Source organism: Coregonus clupeaformis, chromosome 9, assembly GCF_020615455.1.
Source record: "Coregonus clupeaformis isolate EN_2021a chromosome 9, ASM2061545v1, whole genome shotgun sequence".
NCBI lineage: Eukaryota > Metazoa > Chordata > Actinopteri > Salmoniformes > Salmonidae > Coregonus > Coregonus clupeaformis.
The window spans coordinates 43,144,227-43,164,563 of NC_059200.1; the positions used below are offsets into that span (position 1 = coordinate 43,144,227).

The 20,337-nt window shown below is 41.5% G+C and overlaps 2 protein-coding genes across 3 annotated transcripts in view; one reads left to right on the forward strand and one right to left on the reverse strand.

Annotated features, from left to right (window-relative positions):
- Positions 1–5: 5 nt before the first annotated feature.
- LOC121573832 (ankyrin repeat and LEM domain-containing protein 2) lies at positions 6–9,478 on the reverse strand. The gene is made up of 13 exons (XM_041886158.2): positions 9,374–9,478; positions 5,951–6,322; positions 5,672–5,866; positions 5,302–5,495; positions 5,011–5,199; positions 3,145–3,267; positions 2,932–2,995; positions 2,653–2,834; positions 2,147–2,253; positions 1,797–1,996; positions 1,186–1,663; positions 920–1,051; positions 6–812 (listed from the first exon to the last, which is right to left on the reverse strand). Exons 2-13 carry the CDS (start codon positions 6,306–6,308, stop codon positions 659–661), a joined length of 2,376 nt encoding a protein of 791 aa, XP_041742092.1. The 5' UTR covers positions 6,309–6,322; positions 9,374–9,478; the 3' UTR covers positions 6–658.
- Positions 9,479–16,631: 7,153 nt separating this feature from the next.
- Positions 16,632–20,337, forward strand: part of LOC121573831 (protein FAM222A-like) — a 36,231-nt gene continuing 32,525 nt past the window's right edge. Inside the window, exon 1 of one of the 2 annotated variants that reach the window (XM_045222644.1) lies at positions 16,632–16,929. The gene's annotated coding sequence lies outside the window, so the exon portion shown is untranslated. The remainder of the gene's footprint in view (positions 16,930–20,337) is intronic. The other variant, XM_045222643.1, reaches the window with a different exon arrangement.

Consider the following 20,337-nt stretch of genomic DNA (forward strand, 5'->3'; position numbering starts at 1 on the left):
ATGTGTCTTTTCTTAGTACATTTATTTATTTAATGCTTTATTAAATTTTATGAATAAACTGTTCTAAAAATACAGCCACAATCATTCTTCTTGTGTATAGGTATAAATTAAAACAATTTAAAACTCTCCAAATGTATCTCTGGAATAAGGTAGTGACTAACAATATAAAAACATTATTTGAACATTTCATATATAAAGCATCTTTGCACATTGTATACACACACATTACATATCACTTCGGCACTGGGTAAATGGTACACTCCGTTGGGTAGCTTCAAGTTGAAAGTGTAATCTGTAGCTATGCTATCTGCCGGAAGAGAATACTTGCATTGAGGACATGCATAAGTGCTGTAGGCAGGCAGCATTAGCGCAAATATCAGTTGAATAGCTACCTGATAAGGTAATAGTGTTAAGTGGAGCAGTGCCTTGCATAGAACAGCCGAAAGAGTTGCACAAATGGAAACTAGCACAAGGGTAAAATAAGGACAGGTAACCTGCTAAATGGCAATGTAGTGGTTTCCTGCCTGGGTTATAAAGTCAGTTGGACTATGGACCTGATGTGGTGGTGCAGGATGTTGGCCAACATGCCCTTTTGTATGTGCAACACCACCTTCAGATCCTGGGACGTGACATCCTGTTTACTTGTGGTTTCCCTGTGTCAGTTTGGAGAGCGGAAGAGGGTCCTGCAGAGGATGGTCTGGGTGTAACAGCTCTGGGCAGGTGTGTGGGGGCCTGGGCTGCAAAAGCTGAGCCTGTTCGGAGAACAGTCTGGTGTCCCAGTCAAGCTTTTCCTCCTCGTCGGCCTTGGCCAGCTGGAAATACACAACATCAGCAGAATGAACCACCTGGAGCATCGAAGACAATACAGGTATAAGTCTGTTGGCACAGCATAAAGAGACGGAATAGGTATCTAGCTCACCTTAGCCACTGTGAAGAGGGATAGGCCAGAATGGTGTTCCTCCACTTAGTAATGCAGGGGTTTCTCTCAGGGTCAATCTCCATGTTATTCATTGCAGACAGGACCTCACTGTCTAACTTGGTGGGAGATTCCCTGCAAGAAAGAGTCAAAGAACATTGGTTAACACATCCTTGTGTTACCGAGACAAAAATGGATTGTTAAAATGCAGCAGATCATTTTGACAGGTTGACTGATGTAATTTACTGTTAAAGTAAATAAAGAATTACCCGTCCATGAACAGTTCCTGTCTTTGTCTTGTAGGGGTGTCGATCGTCAGAATTGTTTCTTTCGAGGCGTCTCCCTTCGTGGATTTGTAAGATGCGCTAGAGGAGCCTGAGCCTCGCCTATCTCTGGGGCTACCTGGGCCCTCGGAGTCTGAGCCCTCATCTGCTGTCAGATACTCCTCTGAGCTGGGATTGGAGAGCTCCTCCACCTGCCTCTTCCCCTGGCTCCCCTCCCAGATCCTCCAGAAACTCCCATCCCCCAGGTCCAGTCCCTCTTTCCTGGGTACAGAGGGAGCCAGACGGCCCTCAACACTCTTTACCTCCTCCGGGTCCTCCACTTGGACAGAGCCATCCTTTAGGCTGGCTTTCTCAAACTCTGGCAGGAGGTTACACACAGGAGACTGGGAACCTTTCTCCTTTGATAGACACCTTCTGTCATTCAGAATGTGGTTGATCGGGACATGGCTCTGGTTCTGCTCCTCTGAAATGACATCAACCACATGATGAATTGTAGATTGTTTTTGGGGGATTTCCCACTATAATTTTAAGCCTTTAATAATATGACGTTATCACATACAATCCATGTTTCTAAGGTTTGCTATGGAAGTGCTAACCTTTGGAGGGGGTTGATGTTTTAAATCCATCACCGGTCTCCTCGGTCTTCCCAAATCCTTCTAGGGGAGGCTCACTCTGGTCCTTCCTATCCAGATACTCCTCCAGCCTCCTCAGTCCCTCCTCTGTAGACAGGTCAATGAAGCTATCCAGGAAGTCCCAGTATTCTGCCCAAGGATGCCCCATGTCATGCGCAATCTCCCTGTCAATAGAGATGTAAATGTAGAGATCACTCAGATAATATACCACTGTAATGTGTCTGTTCCCTTTGGGACCCAAATGCTGTTTTGTTATTTTGTTTAATCCTAATAATGGTCATTTGCCCACTGTCATTATTATTGTTTTCACTCACCTCCCCACACGCTCTGCTCCCCGGTCAGGGTCAGATTTGAGAATACGGTGGAAATACTCTGCTCGATCCCTGGGTGGGGTTCTCCATAGTCTGTGGAACTCATCTGCCTGGAAGACAAATAGTTACTGGCTTGTGACGTTTAGAGACATAGAATAGCGGAGGTGCATAAAGATGGCAGCCTCCATGCACTTACCACAAAGCCTTGTTTGCTAAATTCTTCGTATTGTACATTGCTCTTCCTTACTCTTTTTTAGTATCGACCTTGGCACAGTATACATGATCCCAATTTTAGCTGAAAGACGCCATCAAACCGAAAAGTAGATTGTGCTGATTTATTGGCGCATTGAATTATGTCGCGCGCCAGTTTAAAAACTCTGTGGATAGTGCTAAAACAATGACATATCTGAATTCTGACAGCTGTATGTACCTTCACCATGAGGGGTAAATTGTAATACCAATACTCCCACGGTATTGAGAATGAATATGATTTCAAATGATGGTGTTACCTTAGAAGGACTGAGTGGTCCCACATAAGCTCTCACAGTCATGACTGGCTCTATGGGACTCCCGCCCACTGCAGATCCCAGCCAATTAAAATCCACCTCCAATGGGCTTGGGGACCATGGCAAGCCAATCACAGGCTGGAAGCTGTTGTTGGTATCCCTCAGCAAGGGAACATAGCACCGTTCTGTGTCAGCAAGGGTAAAAGTTAGCAATGTGTTCACAAGTTGGAATTTGCACACAAAAAGGTGTTATAGCCAGCATTGGCAACCATCTAAACTCACCCTCCAAATATTCATTGATTTTCTTTTTTATGTAAGGGGTTTTGTTTTTCCTCTCACATATCACCTGTAAAGGCAGTAATACAACTATTTAGTCTTCTAAAGTGTGCAGTTTCTGGCATGAAATTCAGGGGGAAATAAACCTTACTGAGCAAAAATTGAACGCTTAAGTGCAAAAAAAGTGATTCTGTATTTCATAGCTGTAATGTGACTTACACTAGAGGGCTTCTGGTTGTACTTGTTCTGCCGGTGTTTGTCAGTGGCAGGATGACAACACAGCACGTTGACCACGTCTGGACAGCCAAACTTACAGGCAAAGTGAAGAGGAGTTTCATTGCTCTGTAGGAACATCACACACATTCAGTACATCTTATTAATACATTATTTACACACTTTAACTCTAATTAACAGACAATGTACAGTGGGGGAAAAAAGTATTTAGTCAGCCACCAATTGTGCAAGTTCTCCCACTTAAAAAGATGAGAGGCCTGTAATTTTCATCATAGGTACACGTCAACTATGACAGACAAAATGAGAAAAAAATATCCCGAAAATCACATTGTAGGATTTTTTATGAATGTATTTGCAAATTATAGTGGAAAATAAGTATTTGGTCAATAACAAAAGTTTCTCAATACTTTTATATACCCTTTGTTGGCAATGACACAGGTCAAACGTTTTCTGTAAGTCTTCACAAGGTTTTCACACACTGTTGCTGGTATTTTGGCCCATTCCTCCATGCAGATCTCCTCTAGAGCAGTGATGTTTTGGGGCTGTCGCTGGGCAACACGGACTTTCAACTCCCTCCAAAGATTTTCTATGGGGTTGAGATCTGGAGACTGGCTAGGCCACTCCAGGACCTTGAAATGCTTCTTACGAAGCCACTCCTTCGTTGCCCAGGCAGTGTGTTTGGGATCATTGTCATGCTGAAAGACCAAGCCACGTTTCATCTTCAATGCCCTTGCTGATGGAAGGAGGTTTTCACTCAAAATCTTACGATACATGGCCCCATTCATTCTTTCCTTTACACGGATCAGTCCTGGTCCCTTTGCAGAAAAACAGCCCCAAAGCATGATGTTTCCACACCCATGCTTCACAGTAGGTATGGTGTTCTTTGGATGCAACTCAGCATTCTTTGTCCTCCAAACACGACGAGTTGAGTTTTTACCAAAAAGTTCTATTTTGGTTTTATCTGACCATATGACATTCTCCCAATCCTCTTCTGGATCATCCAAATGCACTCTAGCAAACTTCAGACGGGCCTGGACATGTACTGGCTTAAGCAGGGGGACACGTCTGGCACTGCAGGATTTGAGTCCCTGCGGCGTAGTGTGTTACTGATGGTAGGCTTTGTTACTTTGGTCCCAGCTCTCTGCAGGTCATTCACTAGGTCCCCCCGTGTGGTTCTGGGATTTTTGCTCACCGTTCTTGTGATCATTTTGACCCCACGGGGTGAGATCTTGCGTGGAGCCCCAGATCGAGGTAGATTATCAGTGGTCTTGTATGTCTTCCATTTCCTAATAATTGCTCCCACAGTTAATTTCTTCAAACCAAGCTGCTTACCTATTGCAGATTCAGTCTTCCCAGCCTGGTGCATGTCTACAATTTTGTTTCTGGTGTCCTTTGACAGCTCTTTGGTCTTGGCCATAGTGGAGTTTGAAGTGTGACTGTTTGAGGTTGTGGACAGGTGTCTTTTATACTGATAACAAGTTCAAACAGGTGCCATTAATACAGGTAACGAGTGGAGGACAGAGGAGCCTCTTAAAGAAGAAGTTACAGGTCTGTGAGAGCCAGAAATCTTGCTTGTTTGTAGGTGACCAAATACTTATTTTCCACCATAATTTGCAAATAAATTCATTAAAAATCCTACAATGTGATTTTCTGGAAAAAAAAATCTCAATTTGTCTGTCATAGTTGATGTGTACCTATGATGAAAATTACAGGCCTCTCTCATCTTTTTAAGTGGGAGAACTTGCACAATTGGTGGCTGACTAAATACTTTTTTCCCCCACTGTATGTGTGCATTGTGCCGACTACCAACTACCTGTGTATTACACAAATACAGTTCATGTAAGTTCTCACTGCTTTGTCAGGTGTGTTGAGGTACAGGTCAACGAGGTAACGGATGCGTTGGTGTAGCATGGCCTCCTGGTCATCAGGATACATGAGTCTCATGAAGTCTGGGCTCTCCAGGGTGTCCAGGAGGAGCTGGACCATGCCAGACTGGTTCTCTTTGGCCGCCACATGCAGTACATTGTAATGGCACCCTTCCTACAAACAGGAAGACGATTAGTTATTTTACCACGTAAGAGAACGTGAAGTACCTTTCTGCTCTCATGGAGATAGTAGATGCATGAATCATATGAACCATACATGGACGATGGTGGGGTTGTCTCCAGATCCGATGAGGTAGCGCGGGTTGGACCAGACCAGCCTGCTGAAGGCTTCCTTGTCCCCCTTCTCCACAGCCTTCCTCAGCTTTGCTGTCAGGTCCTGGGTGCGGGGGCTACGGAACTCATTGGCCCTCTCCAGGTTCACAGGTGAAGTTCCCCCTGCGATAGGGCTGCCTGGGAGGACAAGAGTGTTGGTGTATGCATGTTGATCAGTGCGGAGGGAGTAACTCAATCGAAAAATGCTTTTCTTGTTAATTTTACATGACACAAAAGAGGTGAATGATCCATCTAGCTCTCTATCTATATAGTGGCTCTGTATTAGATACAGCTATGTTATGAAGCAGACATACCTGTATGGACTACAGGTTCCAGCACCCTCTGGGGCCCATCTGGTGCGGATGTGCTGGCCGAAGGGCTATTGTCGTTGATGCCTTTTGAGAATTTCTCAGCTTCCTCTCGTGTTGAGAAGGGCTTAAATCTGGACCCTTTCATTGTCATCATTGCTCTCAGAGCTTTCTTCCGGTCCACATATACATGGACTTTTTCTATTGGGGGGAACATAGAGCCATTTACATTGAACTCAGACAATCTCTACCATGCACTATTCATAGGACAAAAATAGGTCTTACCATCAGCTACTACAGACTCCTCCCAATGAGGACATACACCATAGTAAACAAGAGGAGATTCTGGTTCATCCAATTCCTCTGTCTCTTTGCCCTCCTCTGCTGATGATTTGAGTTCCAGATTGTGGTCAGTTTCTACTCTGTTTGTTGTGGGTCCATTAGACTCTGTATTGGAGGAGCTACCTCTATCAGTCACCCCGCCATCCCCTACTTGCTTCTCCAGGAGGGCTCTGGCCAGCTTCCTCTCAAAGATGGCTCTTGTAGTAGTGGTAAGGGGGCCACACTTCAGCCCTGCCCTGATAATCTCCTGCCGTAGTTGATCTGGACTCAATGTCTGCAGCCTGCTCATGACTTCCTCCATGTTGTCGTCAGTACCTAGGATAAATAAATGTGGCATACCCAGAGAAGTTAATGTTACGTACTCTGAAGAATATAGTCAAATGACACACATACATCTTTGGATTAAAAAAAACACTACTATGTCGCATCAGAAATTACACTTTTAAAATTGTTGTTCCTGGGCTTAAAACAGTAGATAAACACATCAAATAAAATGGTACACATCGTGTCATGGGCTACCAATAAGATGTTATTCAACCACAACATGCATAAATTGGCAAAATGATTGTCTACAACAGAACAGACATAGCTACTATACATCATTGTAGCCTACGCATGTATCATTTTTTTATGTGGAACAGGGGTATTCAACCGGGGGTCCGCAGCTCCCTAGGGGTCCGTGGACCTCTGGTTAAATACCCCTGTTCCACATAAAAAAAACATACATTCCGTTGTAGACAATCCTTTTGCCAATTTATGCAGGTACTGTAGGGGGTCCTCAAATCTAAAATGTTTTATTTTTTATTTGTATTGTAATGGTTTTTATGAATATTTGTAGTGTAAAGTACATCATGCTGCTTGTACCACTACTTCCCGATTCTTCCCATACCTGGTGCGAACTCTGACCTCTACCTTGCTAGAACACGTGACCACCCTCCTGAACAGTCTTACCAGTCAGTGCCACGCGAAAAGCTAGCTATTCTCTGGCGCAAGTGGGGACACTTCAGGCTGCGGAGTAAGTTTCACACATCCCCAAGTGCTACCCTGGCAACAACAGAATAAACACATTTTGAATTACATACCTACAGTAGAAGAGAGGAGAATATCTTCTTTCTTTCTTAGCTAATAGGCTGTTTGAGTTTACACTTCCTCTTCTAATTATGTGGGAAGGTCAAAATAATGAAACGCTATCTACCAAAATTATAATGATTAGTTCTCCTTGCCATTATCATTCACCTGCTGATAAGAAAATATGTGAAAAAAATGTTTTGGGCTAATGTATGATGGGGATCCGTGGGTCGCCAGTTTGCCTGAAAGGGGGTCCCTGGGCAAGAAAAGGTTGAAGACCCGTGATGTGGAATGATTCCATGTGGAGAATAGGTAGAGAATAGAGTCAATATTTATGTCATAAGAAGGAATTCCCCTCTACCACGCCCACAAATTGCAGAAAACAAACATTATTTCCCATTGACCTCCATTGTAAAAGAGCAAACTTCGTTGTCCAGTTTTTGTTATACAGAGATAACAGAACATGCCGAAAAGCTGCTGTATTGTTAAATGTACATGTAACCTGGTAAAAAATATTCTGGCTATTCGGCATGGGACATGACACCCACCCTGTATTCAAGAGAATGTTCTGTCTCAAGTTTCAACCAATAGCGGGCACAACACAGAAACCTTAGATGGTGTAAAATAGGTTAATATTGTTACTTTTTTTTTATCTCCTGAAATTATAAAACAGTTTGACAACGCTGTTTGTAAATTATATCAACCGTTAATCTTTTCCAGTGATGAAGACATGTCTCATGGTATGGTGGGGTATGCAAAATGAGAAAAACCATTGAGCACCTTTATCTCTTGAATGTTTTGGCATTCAGGTCCAAAAAGTCACTTTCTGTGCACTTCTACAATGGGCAAATATGTATGGAAGGTTTTGTTCAAATCAAAAGGGGTACTGTCAAAAAGTGATTCAATTAAAATGGATTTACCCCTATACTAAACAAGTTAAATGTCTTAACTGTGATGAAATGTTTTCCCTACTTGGACACCGGGTCCCCACAATTTCCCATACCGAATAGCCTGACGCCACTGGGCTCTTCTCTTCCCTACGTGGGAGCATTGCGAACCGTAGGTCGGGATTTTTGGCCTGGTTACATTGAACAACACAGCAGCTTTTCAACATGTTTTGTTATTTCTGTATAACAAAAAAAATAGTTGTAGGCTCTTTTCCCCAATGTGTAGGCGTGGTCAAGGGGAATTCCTTGTTATCACAGGAATACCGATTCAGAGTATGACTGTATACACTGAGTATACCAAACCTTAGGAACACCTACAAGGTGTTGAAAGTTTTCCACAGGGATGCTGGCCCATGTTAACTCCAATGCTTCCCACAGTTGTGTGAAGTTGTCAGGATGTCCTTTGGGTGGTGGACCATTCTTGATACACACGGGAAACTGTTGAGTGTGAAAAACCCAGCAGCGTTGCAGTTCTTGACAAAAACCGGTGCGCCTGGCACCAACTACCATACCCTGTTCAAAGGCACCTCTGAATGGCACACAGACAATGTCTCAATTGTCTTAAGGCTTAAAAATCATTATTTAACCTGTCTCCTCCCCTTCATCTGCACTGATTGAAGTGGATGTAAAAAGTGACAACAATAAGGGATCATAGCTTTCAGCTGGTCAGTCTATGTAATGGAAAGAGCAGGTGTTCTTAATGTTTTGTATACACAGTATGAAAGGACACAATATCGAGCAAGTGTCTGTTTTCACATGCAAACGTTTGAAAATTCTAACATATATTTATATGATATGTTTGTTTCTAGACAATCCACCATGCTGACTTGTTGTCAACATGACCGAGCGGCAGAGATTATTGTTCGATTTCTAAAGTTTGCTCCTCCCTCACCGCTTTTGCCCTTTCATGTACGGGGGCATAGACCCGTGTCCCAGCATAATCGAATCCACCCAGTGTGTGTGTGGCGTCATTCAATTCAATGTGCCTTGCAGCTCGATGGCATTTTCATTCAAATAATCAATAGTATAATGTTAATTATTTAGGCTGCGACACGTACTTAGGCCGACCAATTCTCACAATAGCTGCCCCTGTGCCCTATAATCGATTGGTTTTGATAAACTTCACGTTAGTGCTGCTACATATACATTTCCATTGAGGAGTGTAGCTAGGCTAACGTTACCACAGCTAACTTTTACCTAGCTAGACACGCTAGCTAATGTCATGATGACAGTCTGATACAGTGGCTGTAAAGCCTAATTCAATTACGTGACAAACATTTCTTTAACTGAAATAAATGGACTTGTAAACCTTCTCGAATACATTTTGTAATCAGATAAATTTATATCTTACTTCACAGACTCGTGCTTGTAGTCCTGACAATTGTTTCCAGACTGGGCCGTCCACATTCCAGTCAGCCAGCCTTGGTGTATTCAACATGCGTAATATCGTAAAACTCTCAGGAGTGCAGTACAGTGAGGCAATGTAAGCCAGCAGGTGGCAATACCACAGACAGAAGGGGGTTAGTTATAAATATATTTGGCAATACATTATCAAAGAATCGCATCCTGTCATAATTCCAAATCCAAATTTGAAGCTGAAAGTGGATTCTCAACCATACAGAAAATAAAAAAGGCACAATGAACACACATGTAGACCTAGTCATTTTTTAAATGTTTATATAATTTATATAAGTCTTCTCTCAGATGAAGTGGGCGATAATACAACTTCACCTCTCCACTACATGAGACCAGGGGGCTATTTTCCTCCCCATAGGTACTCTGAGTACCATACTCATATTGTTGAACTGTATGTGATGGTCTGAGAGATGGATCAATTTGAAGATAATGCTTTTTCCTTTTTCCACCATTAGTCTCTTTGACATTTCTGAACTTCACAGTCATAATGTCTCTGCTGACCCTGTTACAGATAGTGCTATCGGGGTCGCTCCTGACCCCTGCTGGAATTTAATTACCCCTGCACTCTTCCCCTTTCATCATCTGAGGGGAGCATGGGGTGAGAGAGGAGATGCTAAAGAGAAGTTCATTGGTTCACTCGCCTCTTTCCTTCCGCCTGCCAGGCACAGATGGTATTCTTTATTAGTGTCAGCGCCAGGTTCATTCCGCTCTGATGAGGACACTCTGTAGAGGGAGGGGGCCTGCCTGACATCCTCAGCAGTGAGACAGTCAACCAGCAGCTAAATGGCATGACTGATATAGAATGTAGCTAAATGGGAGTTGGGAGAGCACAGGGGGCCTTGGTTAAGAAGTTGAGAGTATCTTTTAGTGAATAGGCCTGAGTCTAAACAAAAGTATGTGAACATATGTTATAGTGTTGATCATTCAAACTAAGCAGATGTTGTTTGCTGTATGAAATAAATATGAAAACAATGCCTAACAAATATAATTTGAGCATGAACATGAACCAGAATTGACAAAAATGCCATATTTGGATCCTGGCTTGGTCTATATACATATTGGCTTTTGTAACACCAGTTTTCCAATGTGGAGAGCTAACATGGTAATGCAGTGATTAGATTATCATCATGCTTTATGGTTTTGTATTGATTAATATAAGCTCGATGACATCTGTCTCAGCCTTTCAGAGTAAATGTAATCACGTAGATGGTTTTCAATCTATATTTCATTTTTCCTGCATTCCCTAAAAGCCTTTCACAGATTGCACAGACAGCTTCCCCATGTTGTTTCTCTTTGTTATATTTGGCAGACAAAATGTATCCATATTTGCATCCCTCAGTGTGTCCCCTTGGTCATGCTATTGTTTTTGCTAAGCGCCTCCCTGGATTAAAAAGAATCTCAATTTCTCTCTTAGGGGGATAAAACAACAACATTATAATCAAGATGCTGATTTTTCACTGCTTTTTCAAACATTAATTTCAAACAGAATTTTCTGTTTATATAAAGCATTTAAGCTGTGTGTGTGTGTGTGTGTGTGTGTTAAATCTTGCTTGCTAGAGGTACATTTAATCCTTTTTGTCTGACAGAATTATTATTATAGCTCAATTTCAATTTCTCAATGTCTTTATACAGAATTTCACTTCATGCTAGAATTTCATTTTTCATTGGAAACTAGAAAATCATATGATTTACTGTACATTAGGAAGAATAACTGTAGCTTGCCAATATAGCATGGATATACTATACATGCTATATTGTAAACATGTTGACATACTGTTGCAGAATATTTGTGAATGAAAGGGGGGAATTAACATCCTGGAAAATTACTGTTTGAGAATCGTAATCTAATCTAAATTGAAACATAGCTAAACACATTCAGATGAGTAATGTAATTAGCCCACCCAACTACCCCATCCCCATATTGTTATTTATTTTGCTCATTTGCACCCCAGTATCTCTATTTGCACATCATCTTCTGCACATCTATCACTCCAATGTTAATACTAAATTGTAATTATTTTGCACTATGGCCTATTTATTGCCTTACTTCCATAACTTACTACATTTGCACACACTGTATATAGATTTTCTATTGTGTTATTGACTACGTTTTGTTTATCCCATGTGTAACTCTGTGTTGTTGTTTTTATCGCACTGCTTTGCTTTATCTTGGCCAGGTCGCAGTTGTAAATGAGAACTTGTTCTCAACTGGCTTACCTGGTTAAATATTTTTTATGAGTGACTGCCCTTTGAGTTTTGCAGTTGAAATTCACTTAATGCTCTCCCTTGCTGGTTGTGGTTAATTGCTATATGAAATGCATTCTGCTTTGGAAAGTCATTATATTCTAATGAATCATCAAATAGAGGAGATAAATTAAAAAAGAAAACTGAAACTAGAGGAATATAACCACATTGTGTTGTTTCCACATGGATTGATTCCACAAAGTGATTTTAAAACTAATCTTAAGAGTACATTTTCATTTTCTATTTCTAATTAGACTGGTCATACACTAATTATATCATTATCATCATGCTGATGTGAGGGTCTTTTTCTGTGTCTATCTATAGAACAATGTCAGACTTTGAGAATATATTACAATGAGGGTGTATTATTCCCTGTCTATGATTGACGACCGAAACTTGCAGTACTATCAGTAATAACTGCAAAAGACGGTTTAACACAAATTAAGTAAGCCTAAAAGAAGAAGTACATTATCATTATCTTTTGGCTGAAGAAAATGTTCTGTATTACTGTAAAACATTCATATGCATAAGTAGTCCTGATAGACTAAATGCGGAGGGGCCCTTTTCCAAATTATTCTGCTGTCACAAGCTCAAGGGGATGAAAGTAATTTCCCTTTGATCGATTAGCTAATTTATGAATTAATTAGTGTGTTTTGCATTGTTTAAGGCTGGCAGCAACAATAGTTACTGGAAGAAAATTTCTCCATGTGTTTTATATCATATAAGACAAGGGGTTGGCATGGTAACCTCATTTACCATTCAAAGCCCTTATTCATATTGAAGAATGGCACTCAGGGGTATTGTCAAGACATAATTCAATATTCTTCATGAAAGCCGCTGTACGTTCGAATGGTAATTATATGACACTACGCATGTTGAGTGTCCAATTTCCTCTTTTAAAGAAATTTACTTTTGGGCACAATTAAAGTTCAGATTTTAAGTTTGTATTTTTTATTGGTAGGCTAATATGTTTATTGGCTCACACTGTTAGAAATATTCACTGAGGTGAACAGTAGGCCTCTGTGTGCTACAGAGTGAACTGTGATGTGTTTAATACATGGATAAAATGACGGGGCTGTATGAAGGCTAATTGAACAACTGCATGTCTGAGTAAATAGGAAATGAGGTCACAGATGCAGGATGGCGGGGTAGGGGGTAGGAAGCTTAAGGGCAGAGATGGATGCGGCTGTTTTACCCTGCAAGACAGTGGAAGGGGCGTCCCCTCAGAGCAGAGCACACTATCAGCTGCACCTGCAGGAGCATTAGCCTGGACACACACGTATTCACGCACGTTAACATACATACGCACACACACACAGGTAGACCCTAGATCCCTGCTGTGCTGCCATTAGCCCAATAACAGAGTTGAAGCATTATTTTATTTTTTCATCGCTGTGGTACATTTTCAAAACTCTTAGTACAAAACTCAAAATGGGTCACACAGCAAGTCTTTCATTCAAAACCTGTCATTGTGCATTCATTTGGAATGTACCACACAACCATTGATTCAAAATATACATTTATTGTGAATTGTAATGAGAACATTGGTTTAATCACCAAAACATTATATTTTTTTCAATTTAGTTGTTTTAACTACCAGTTAATCCAATAGCAAATAATGCAAGATATGTGTTTCAAATCGCCCTTAGAAGTGCTGCTTTTTCATCTAATTTGTTTATACTGTATTCTGTTCTACTGTATTTAGTCAATGCCACTCAGACATTGCTCGTCCTAATATTTATGTATTTCTTAATTTCATTTTTTTACTTTTAGATTTGTGTATTGTTAGATACTGCACTGTTGGAGCTAGGAATCCAAGCATTTCGCTACACCTGCAATAACATCTGCTAAGTATGTGTATGTGACCAATCAAATTTGATAGCAATATGCTACAGTACTGTAAGTTACAGTTTTCACATTAGGTAATACACTTACATTACCCAATGATTTCCATAATATTTATCCAATGTGTAATCAAAGGTGTGATCAATGAAGACATCCTCTACAATCATTCACGCAAAAAAACATTGTATGGATTGTACACCTTCCACCTCCACGCTGAAAAAAATCCTCAATAGGGTTGAGGAAAGGAGAGTATGGGGGCAGGTATAGGGTCACGAATCGGGGTGGGCCCAAAACCATGCCTGAACCACCTCTGCATGGTGACTCCTTCAACTTGACAGGCCTGCTCATTTTAACTGAGAAATACAATGAGGTGTGCAGCGTTGTAGGATCCAAGTAATGGGCTACGTCCTACCACACCATCTTCAGAGATAGCTGCACACATGGAGATGTTTCCCCCACGATGAGGTTCAGTCCACGGCGCCGAGTTTTGGCCAGGTTGAAGCCAGCTTCATTAACTAAGATATACTTGTGATGGTTCACAGCAGCATCAAACACCATCACCCTCTAAAAATATATTTTGGTTAGTTATTTTTGCGGTATAGTTCCAATATGACATTGTGAAGTAGCATGTGCATCAAATAGTAACAGTAATACAGTATATAGTGCTGTACCTGAACATACTCGGCCAGCAGTTGTTTCACCCAGTCGTTGTTTCTCTCAGAAGGTACCAGGTAAATGTGTTCCATAGATACCTGGTGCCTCTTCAAAAGTCAGGTGATTGTTGGTAGGCTGATGGATGCCACATTGGCAAAGGTGTCATCGTTCTCCTCAATGGCCTGCTTTATTTTGGACAGCCATCTGTCATTCCTGGCCCTCACCATTTCCACCACTTCCCACTCCTGCTGGTCGATCAGCCCATGGCCACGGGGTCTTCTGTCAATTCTGAGGGTAGAACAGAGTATACTGTCAATAGATCATACTGTAACATGTTTTGTGAATTTATATGCATTACAATGTAATTTACTGTAAATAGTGCATATCCTGCAGACTTACCGTTTTTTTTGGTGGAATGTTCTCATGATCAAATTGACAGTTGATCTTTTCAGATTGGGATGAACTAATTTGGCAGCCTCTGCCATGGTAAAGTATTGGTTTACCACATGGTCAACGATGATGGCCCAGACTTCTTTAGACACAACAGTTCCCTGCCGTCTGCCTCCGTCTCTCTGATGTCCACCTCTTTGACGGGGCCCATGCCCACCTCTGACCTCTTTGATGCAGCTCATGCCCACCTCTCTGACGGGCCCCTTGTCCACAAGCTCTTTGATTTCTTCCTCTTCCTTGCTGTCTATCCTGCTCCATGTTGAAAGAAATTGTAAGTGGTCACTCACACCAGTTGTGGTTACCACTATGTGAAATCAATTAGCAATAACGAGTAGTCATTATGGTTAACATGTATCATACATGTAATTTAGATGTTTATACTTTATAAACACACATTTAGTAGACAAACCAATTTAAAATCTATAGGTTTACCAAACGGTTATGTGATTAACCATTAAGTTGGATTAAGTAATGGTCAAATGTATTTAAACAAATGAGAAGAGAATCATATGAAAAGTATTGTGAGCATTGCATTGTGAAAGGCAATTACTTTATATGAAAGGTATTTCTAGATTAAACACTGATTAGGTTTGGTGAAAAAGCTACTGTGTGATGTTGTGTGTTGTACTTAGTCAATTGAAAATGTGATTAAAGTTTTGAAAAAACAGCATTTTTGATGATCTGTGTTGAGCTTTATACTAAGAGTTGTGAAATTTTACCACATGCTTGTGAAAATAGTACCGACGCGATAAAAAAAAAAACTGTAAAGAAATCCAAGGGCACCCAGACAAAGCCTGCAAATGCATTTCTGGAAATACAGTACTGTTTGCAATATATACTGTATAGCCCTATATAGCTCTGATGTGAAGAATATAAAATGTTCATACTACAGTTACTGAAGAAGCAATTTGGTTGGTGCCAGTGGCATTTCAAAGGGAATCGCCATGACAGTTCCAGTCAATTATAATAGTTATCACACAACCTTGCAGCCTTCCACCCCTCTACCCACATACACAACATAGGCTACCAGATTAAGAATACGGAGCACAAACTTTTGGCGAGTATGATAAAGGAAATGTATAAAAGATTGAGGCACTTCGGGCTGAACAATCCTTGTGAACAATCCAATCCTATCTGTTTGGCCTATTATATGGTGCATTTTGAGCTGATGCTCACTTCAGTCAAGATCAAACACATGCACACACACATGCAGGCCTGCAAACATTCACACACACACACACACACACACACACACACACACACACACATACACAAGGGGGAGGGGGGGTTCATGTCCCTGGCACCAACCGAAAGTAATCATTTTCTAGCAACAAGCCATAACAAGCAGCTATCAAGAGTTACCATGGAGAATTTCTGATTAAATTATAAATTGTGATGGAAAGGTTGTCAGATTGCGCCTGACTTCAACTTCCATTCAGGTGTGTAAGCTTGAAGCGAACTGTTTAGTTGAAGCTCTCACTGTGCATTAAGGAATCCCATTCCACATATATTACAATACCAACTGCCTACATTAAATTACATATTTTTCTCCCCAATTTCGTGATATCCAATTGGTAGTTCATTTCAGATTTATTTTAAAGCCATTTTGAAGTGTACTGAGCAAGGCCAACATAATTTTTTTAGAGGATGTTTCATTTTTTGTGGTAGCCTAACACATTGGTGACACACTCAACACGGTTTATTTCAGAAACCATGTATCTATTGGAATAGGCTACATTTGTGTTTGATCAAGTACTTATCGAACAACCATTAGTGAATGAACAATATTTTCATCTCCTTTGTTGTAGACCGTCAGGAGCCATGCACTACCCCTTTAAGTTTTCCGCGAAATAATAACGTGCTCACCTAGACGCTTGCGGCGTCACCGTGGTTACCGCCTTCTGTTTCAAACGATTGGCCGAGCGGGGGGAATATTCAAATATACTCTTAATTGATTGGTCGGATGCCCGTTTTGTTCAGTGGTGAGAATTAATCTCTTGCATTTCGACATCTTTCAGTTCGGTCGGCTGTTGGGAGAGAATAGTACATGGGAGGAACATTGGAATGAATACACCTACAAACTATTTCATCTTCAATGTCAAGCCATTTGGCATTTCGAATAATACTTTTTAAAAGTGGTTCTCTTCATGGATATTTTCAAACCCATAATTCTCAGTCTCATCGGACTTCAGCGACGTCTCTTTGGCAAAGGAAATACGCCTTCTGAGCAACGGAACAAGCATCGAGCCGTGGCGAGCCAAAGATAAACAAGCCTTATGATAACGCTGAACGCTGTATGTAAGAAATTGTTTTTATGTTCTATTCTGGTTGTCAATGCATTGCATTGCTTCATTTGCCATCATTAATAGGCTATCTCGCCAGGCTATCCAATCACTTTAGTAGGCCAAATTCATTGTTTGTGGTCATCAGCAGGTGCATTCATTTTAGTAGCCTAGGCTATGGCAAAGATTTGTAGACCTACGTAAATGCCGCCAAGAGGCTCTGAATGATGGGGATGGAGGGAAATCAATCTCCTTCATATAGCCTAAATTGTTCCAGTTGGCTCAAATAAGGATGGATTCATGTAATACTTTAATCAATGCCTTGTGCGCAATGAGACCAGTAGACTACACTAATATAGCATGTGCGTATGGCCCCAGACCCAATCTAGTTTATTATTTGTCCTGTAGAAATTACACTCCTTTGGAATAACGGTTTTATGGAAAGTCTGCCCCGGAATGCTGCATCGTTTGGACCTAGTTCGAGAGACTGTGGGACAGATTTGAGCTATAATACTAGAATATACGATATATTGGATTGGGACACAGGATGGTACTGCCCTGTTTCAGCAGGACCGAACCATTTTAAGGCATATTCAGATATTCTTTAAATATATGTTGAGTATTAGGCTAGCTGTTTTCAATTCCCCCTTTGTGCGCACTTGGAACTAGTCAAACCACTGCGTCGAAGCTCCAAAAGGGTATATTCTGGCATGAAGTTCCATTCGGAAGTACCCCTCTGTCTGTCTGAGGCGAGCAGAATGGTTTTGTGGTGGATGTACAGCCTGCAATAAAGGAGGACTTATGTCAGAATCCCAGTGGTTACAGGAAATGCTTTGAAGTATGTTATTGGCCCTTCAAAGCTGCCTCCAAAGGCTTAGCTTAGCTTCCACGTCTATTGTCAAAGCCGGAGGAGGGATCATTGCACATAGAGGCAGAGGTTGAAGGTTGCCCATGTAGATTATGCGCCGAGGTGTAAAATTATATAGTCCTTGCTATCAAGAATTTTTGGGACGTCCCTACCCCAAACCCTAACCATTTTTTATGTCAACTTCAATGGGGGGGTAGGGACGTCCCAAGGATTGCGGATAGCACGGACCGAAATTCTATTCTGCACGCCTTCCTGGCTGTGTCAGATCATTTATTGTCTAGGGAGATGGGAAGTCACAGCTTCTTCCCATCTGTGGTTTAAGCATGGCCTATAAAAGAGAGATGCATCATGGCAATAACAACTTATTATACTATCTAACTTTTATATCTATGACGAAACTAAATGAATATTTTATTGAAGACGCTGTGTTCTCAGTGTAGTCTTCTGCTTGCTCTTTGTGGTTTTGTGCTGGGTTTCTGTATATGCACATTGTGACATCTGCTGATGTAAAACAGACTTTATAAATACAATTTGATTGATAGTATTTTGAAGCGCATCAGGTCATATACATGATGATAGTCCTGAGGACTCATTCCATTCAACTCCATGCCTTTTGCCTCAGTAGCTGAAAGGCCTCTGTCTGGATGAATATTATAACATGAAGCATCTGACACAACATCAGGGAGGACCTGCTCTCACTCCTGCCCACTCACATAATTTGGCATCATAATGGGATTGCCTCTGAATATATTAAAATCCTGAAATAAACATTATGGCCTTTGAGAGAATGTAATTAAACTAAATGAAAAATTCTGACTAACCCTCCCCCACATGCCCACTACGGAAATTGCTTTATTCATACATCTTGAGTTGACATTAAATCCGTTTGACTGAACTCTACTTTCATAATTCTGTAAAATCTGCATTTTGAATAGCAGTGGCTAAATACACTACATTACCAAAAAGTATGTGGACACCTGCTTGTCGAACATCTCATTCCAAAATCATGGGCATTAATATATAACAGCCTCCACTCTTCAGGGAAGGCTTTCCACTAGATGTTGGAACATTGCTGCGGGAACTTGCTTCCATTCAGCCACAAGAGCATTAGTGAGGTCAGGCACTGATGTTGGGCTATTAGGCCTGGCTCGCAGTTGGCGTTCCAATTAATCTCAAAGGTGTTCGATGGAGTTGAGGTCAGGGCTCTGTGCAGGCTAGTCAAGTTCTTCCACACCGATATCGACAAACTATTAATGTAAGGACCTCGCTTTGTGCACGGGGGCATTGTCATGCTGAAACAGGAAAGGGCCTTCCCCAAACTGTTGCCACAAAGTTGGAAGCGCAGAATCGTCTAGGATAGTGTTTCCCAACCCTGGTCCTCGAGTACCCCCAACAGTACACATTTTTATTGTAACCCTGGACAAGCACACCTGATTCAACTTGTCAACTAAACATAAAACCCTCAATGAGTTGAATAAGGTGTGTTTGTCAAGGGCTGAAACTGTGTACTGTTGTGGGTACTCGAGCACCAGGGTTGGACCCAGATTCGTCCGCCGGACTGCCAGATGGTGATGCGAGCTTTACACCACTCCAGCCGACGCTTGGCATTGCGCATGGTGATCTTAGACTTGTGTGTGGCTGCTCGGCCATGGAAACCCATTTCATGAAGCTCCCAACAAACAGTTATTGTGTTGACATTGCTTCCAGAGGCAGTTTGGAACTCGGTAGGGAGGGTTGCAACCGAGGATAGACGGTTTTTACGTGCTTCAGCACTCGGCAGTCCCGTTCTGTGAGCTTGTGTGGCCTACCACTTTGCGGCTGAGCCGTTGTTGCTCCTAGAAGTTTCCACTTCACAATAACAGCACTTACAGTTGACCGGGGCAGCTCTAGCAGGGCAGAAATTTGACGAACTGACTTGTTGGAAAGGTGGCATCCTATGACGGTGCCACGTTGGAAGTCACTGAGCTCTTCAGTAAGGCCATTCTACAGCCAATGTTTGTCTATGGAGATTGCATGGCTGGGTGCTCGATTTTATACACCTGTCAGCAACGGGTGTGGCTGAAATAGCCAAATGTTTTCCACATACTTTTGTATATATAGTGCATCTTAAATTTAGCTGCTACTCAGTGTGTAATGCTTCATGTTTTAATATATGACGGAGCTTAAAGTCAATGTAATTACTCAGAAATTGTTTTGGCTTTGCCTGTAATGTCTGTGTTGGTTTTGACAGACAACATCCTTCATTTTGGGGAACATTTGGGTTGGAGGATGGAATATATGCTTAGATGTCTTTATTATACTGGAATGATATAACCCAAGCCTAGTGGGGTTGCCAGACATTTACTGAGTAGCCTTGTAGCCAAACTGATATATCGACATGCTCTAATTGACATTCTAGATATTGGCTTGGCTTGTGCTTTGTCTTCACCCAAGAAACGGTTCACTAAGCTTTTTATGGCTTGGCCAGTCTGTAGTTAGTGTATCAGAGGCTAACAGATAGGGTCGAATTACAAACAGTAATCTCTCTGGGGTTTTCCACAGAGCTTCTCACACCCC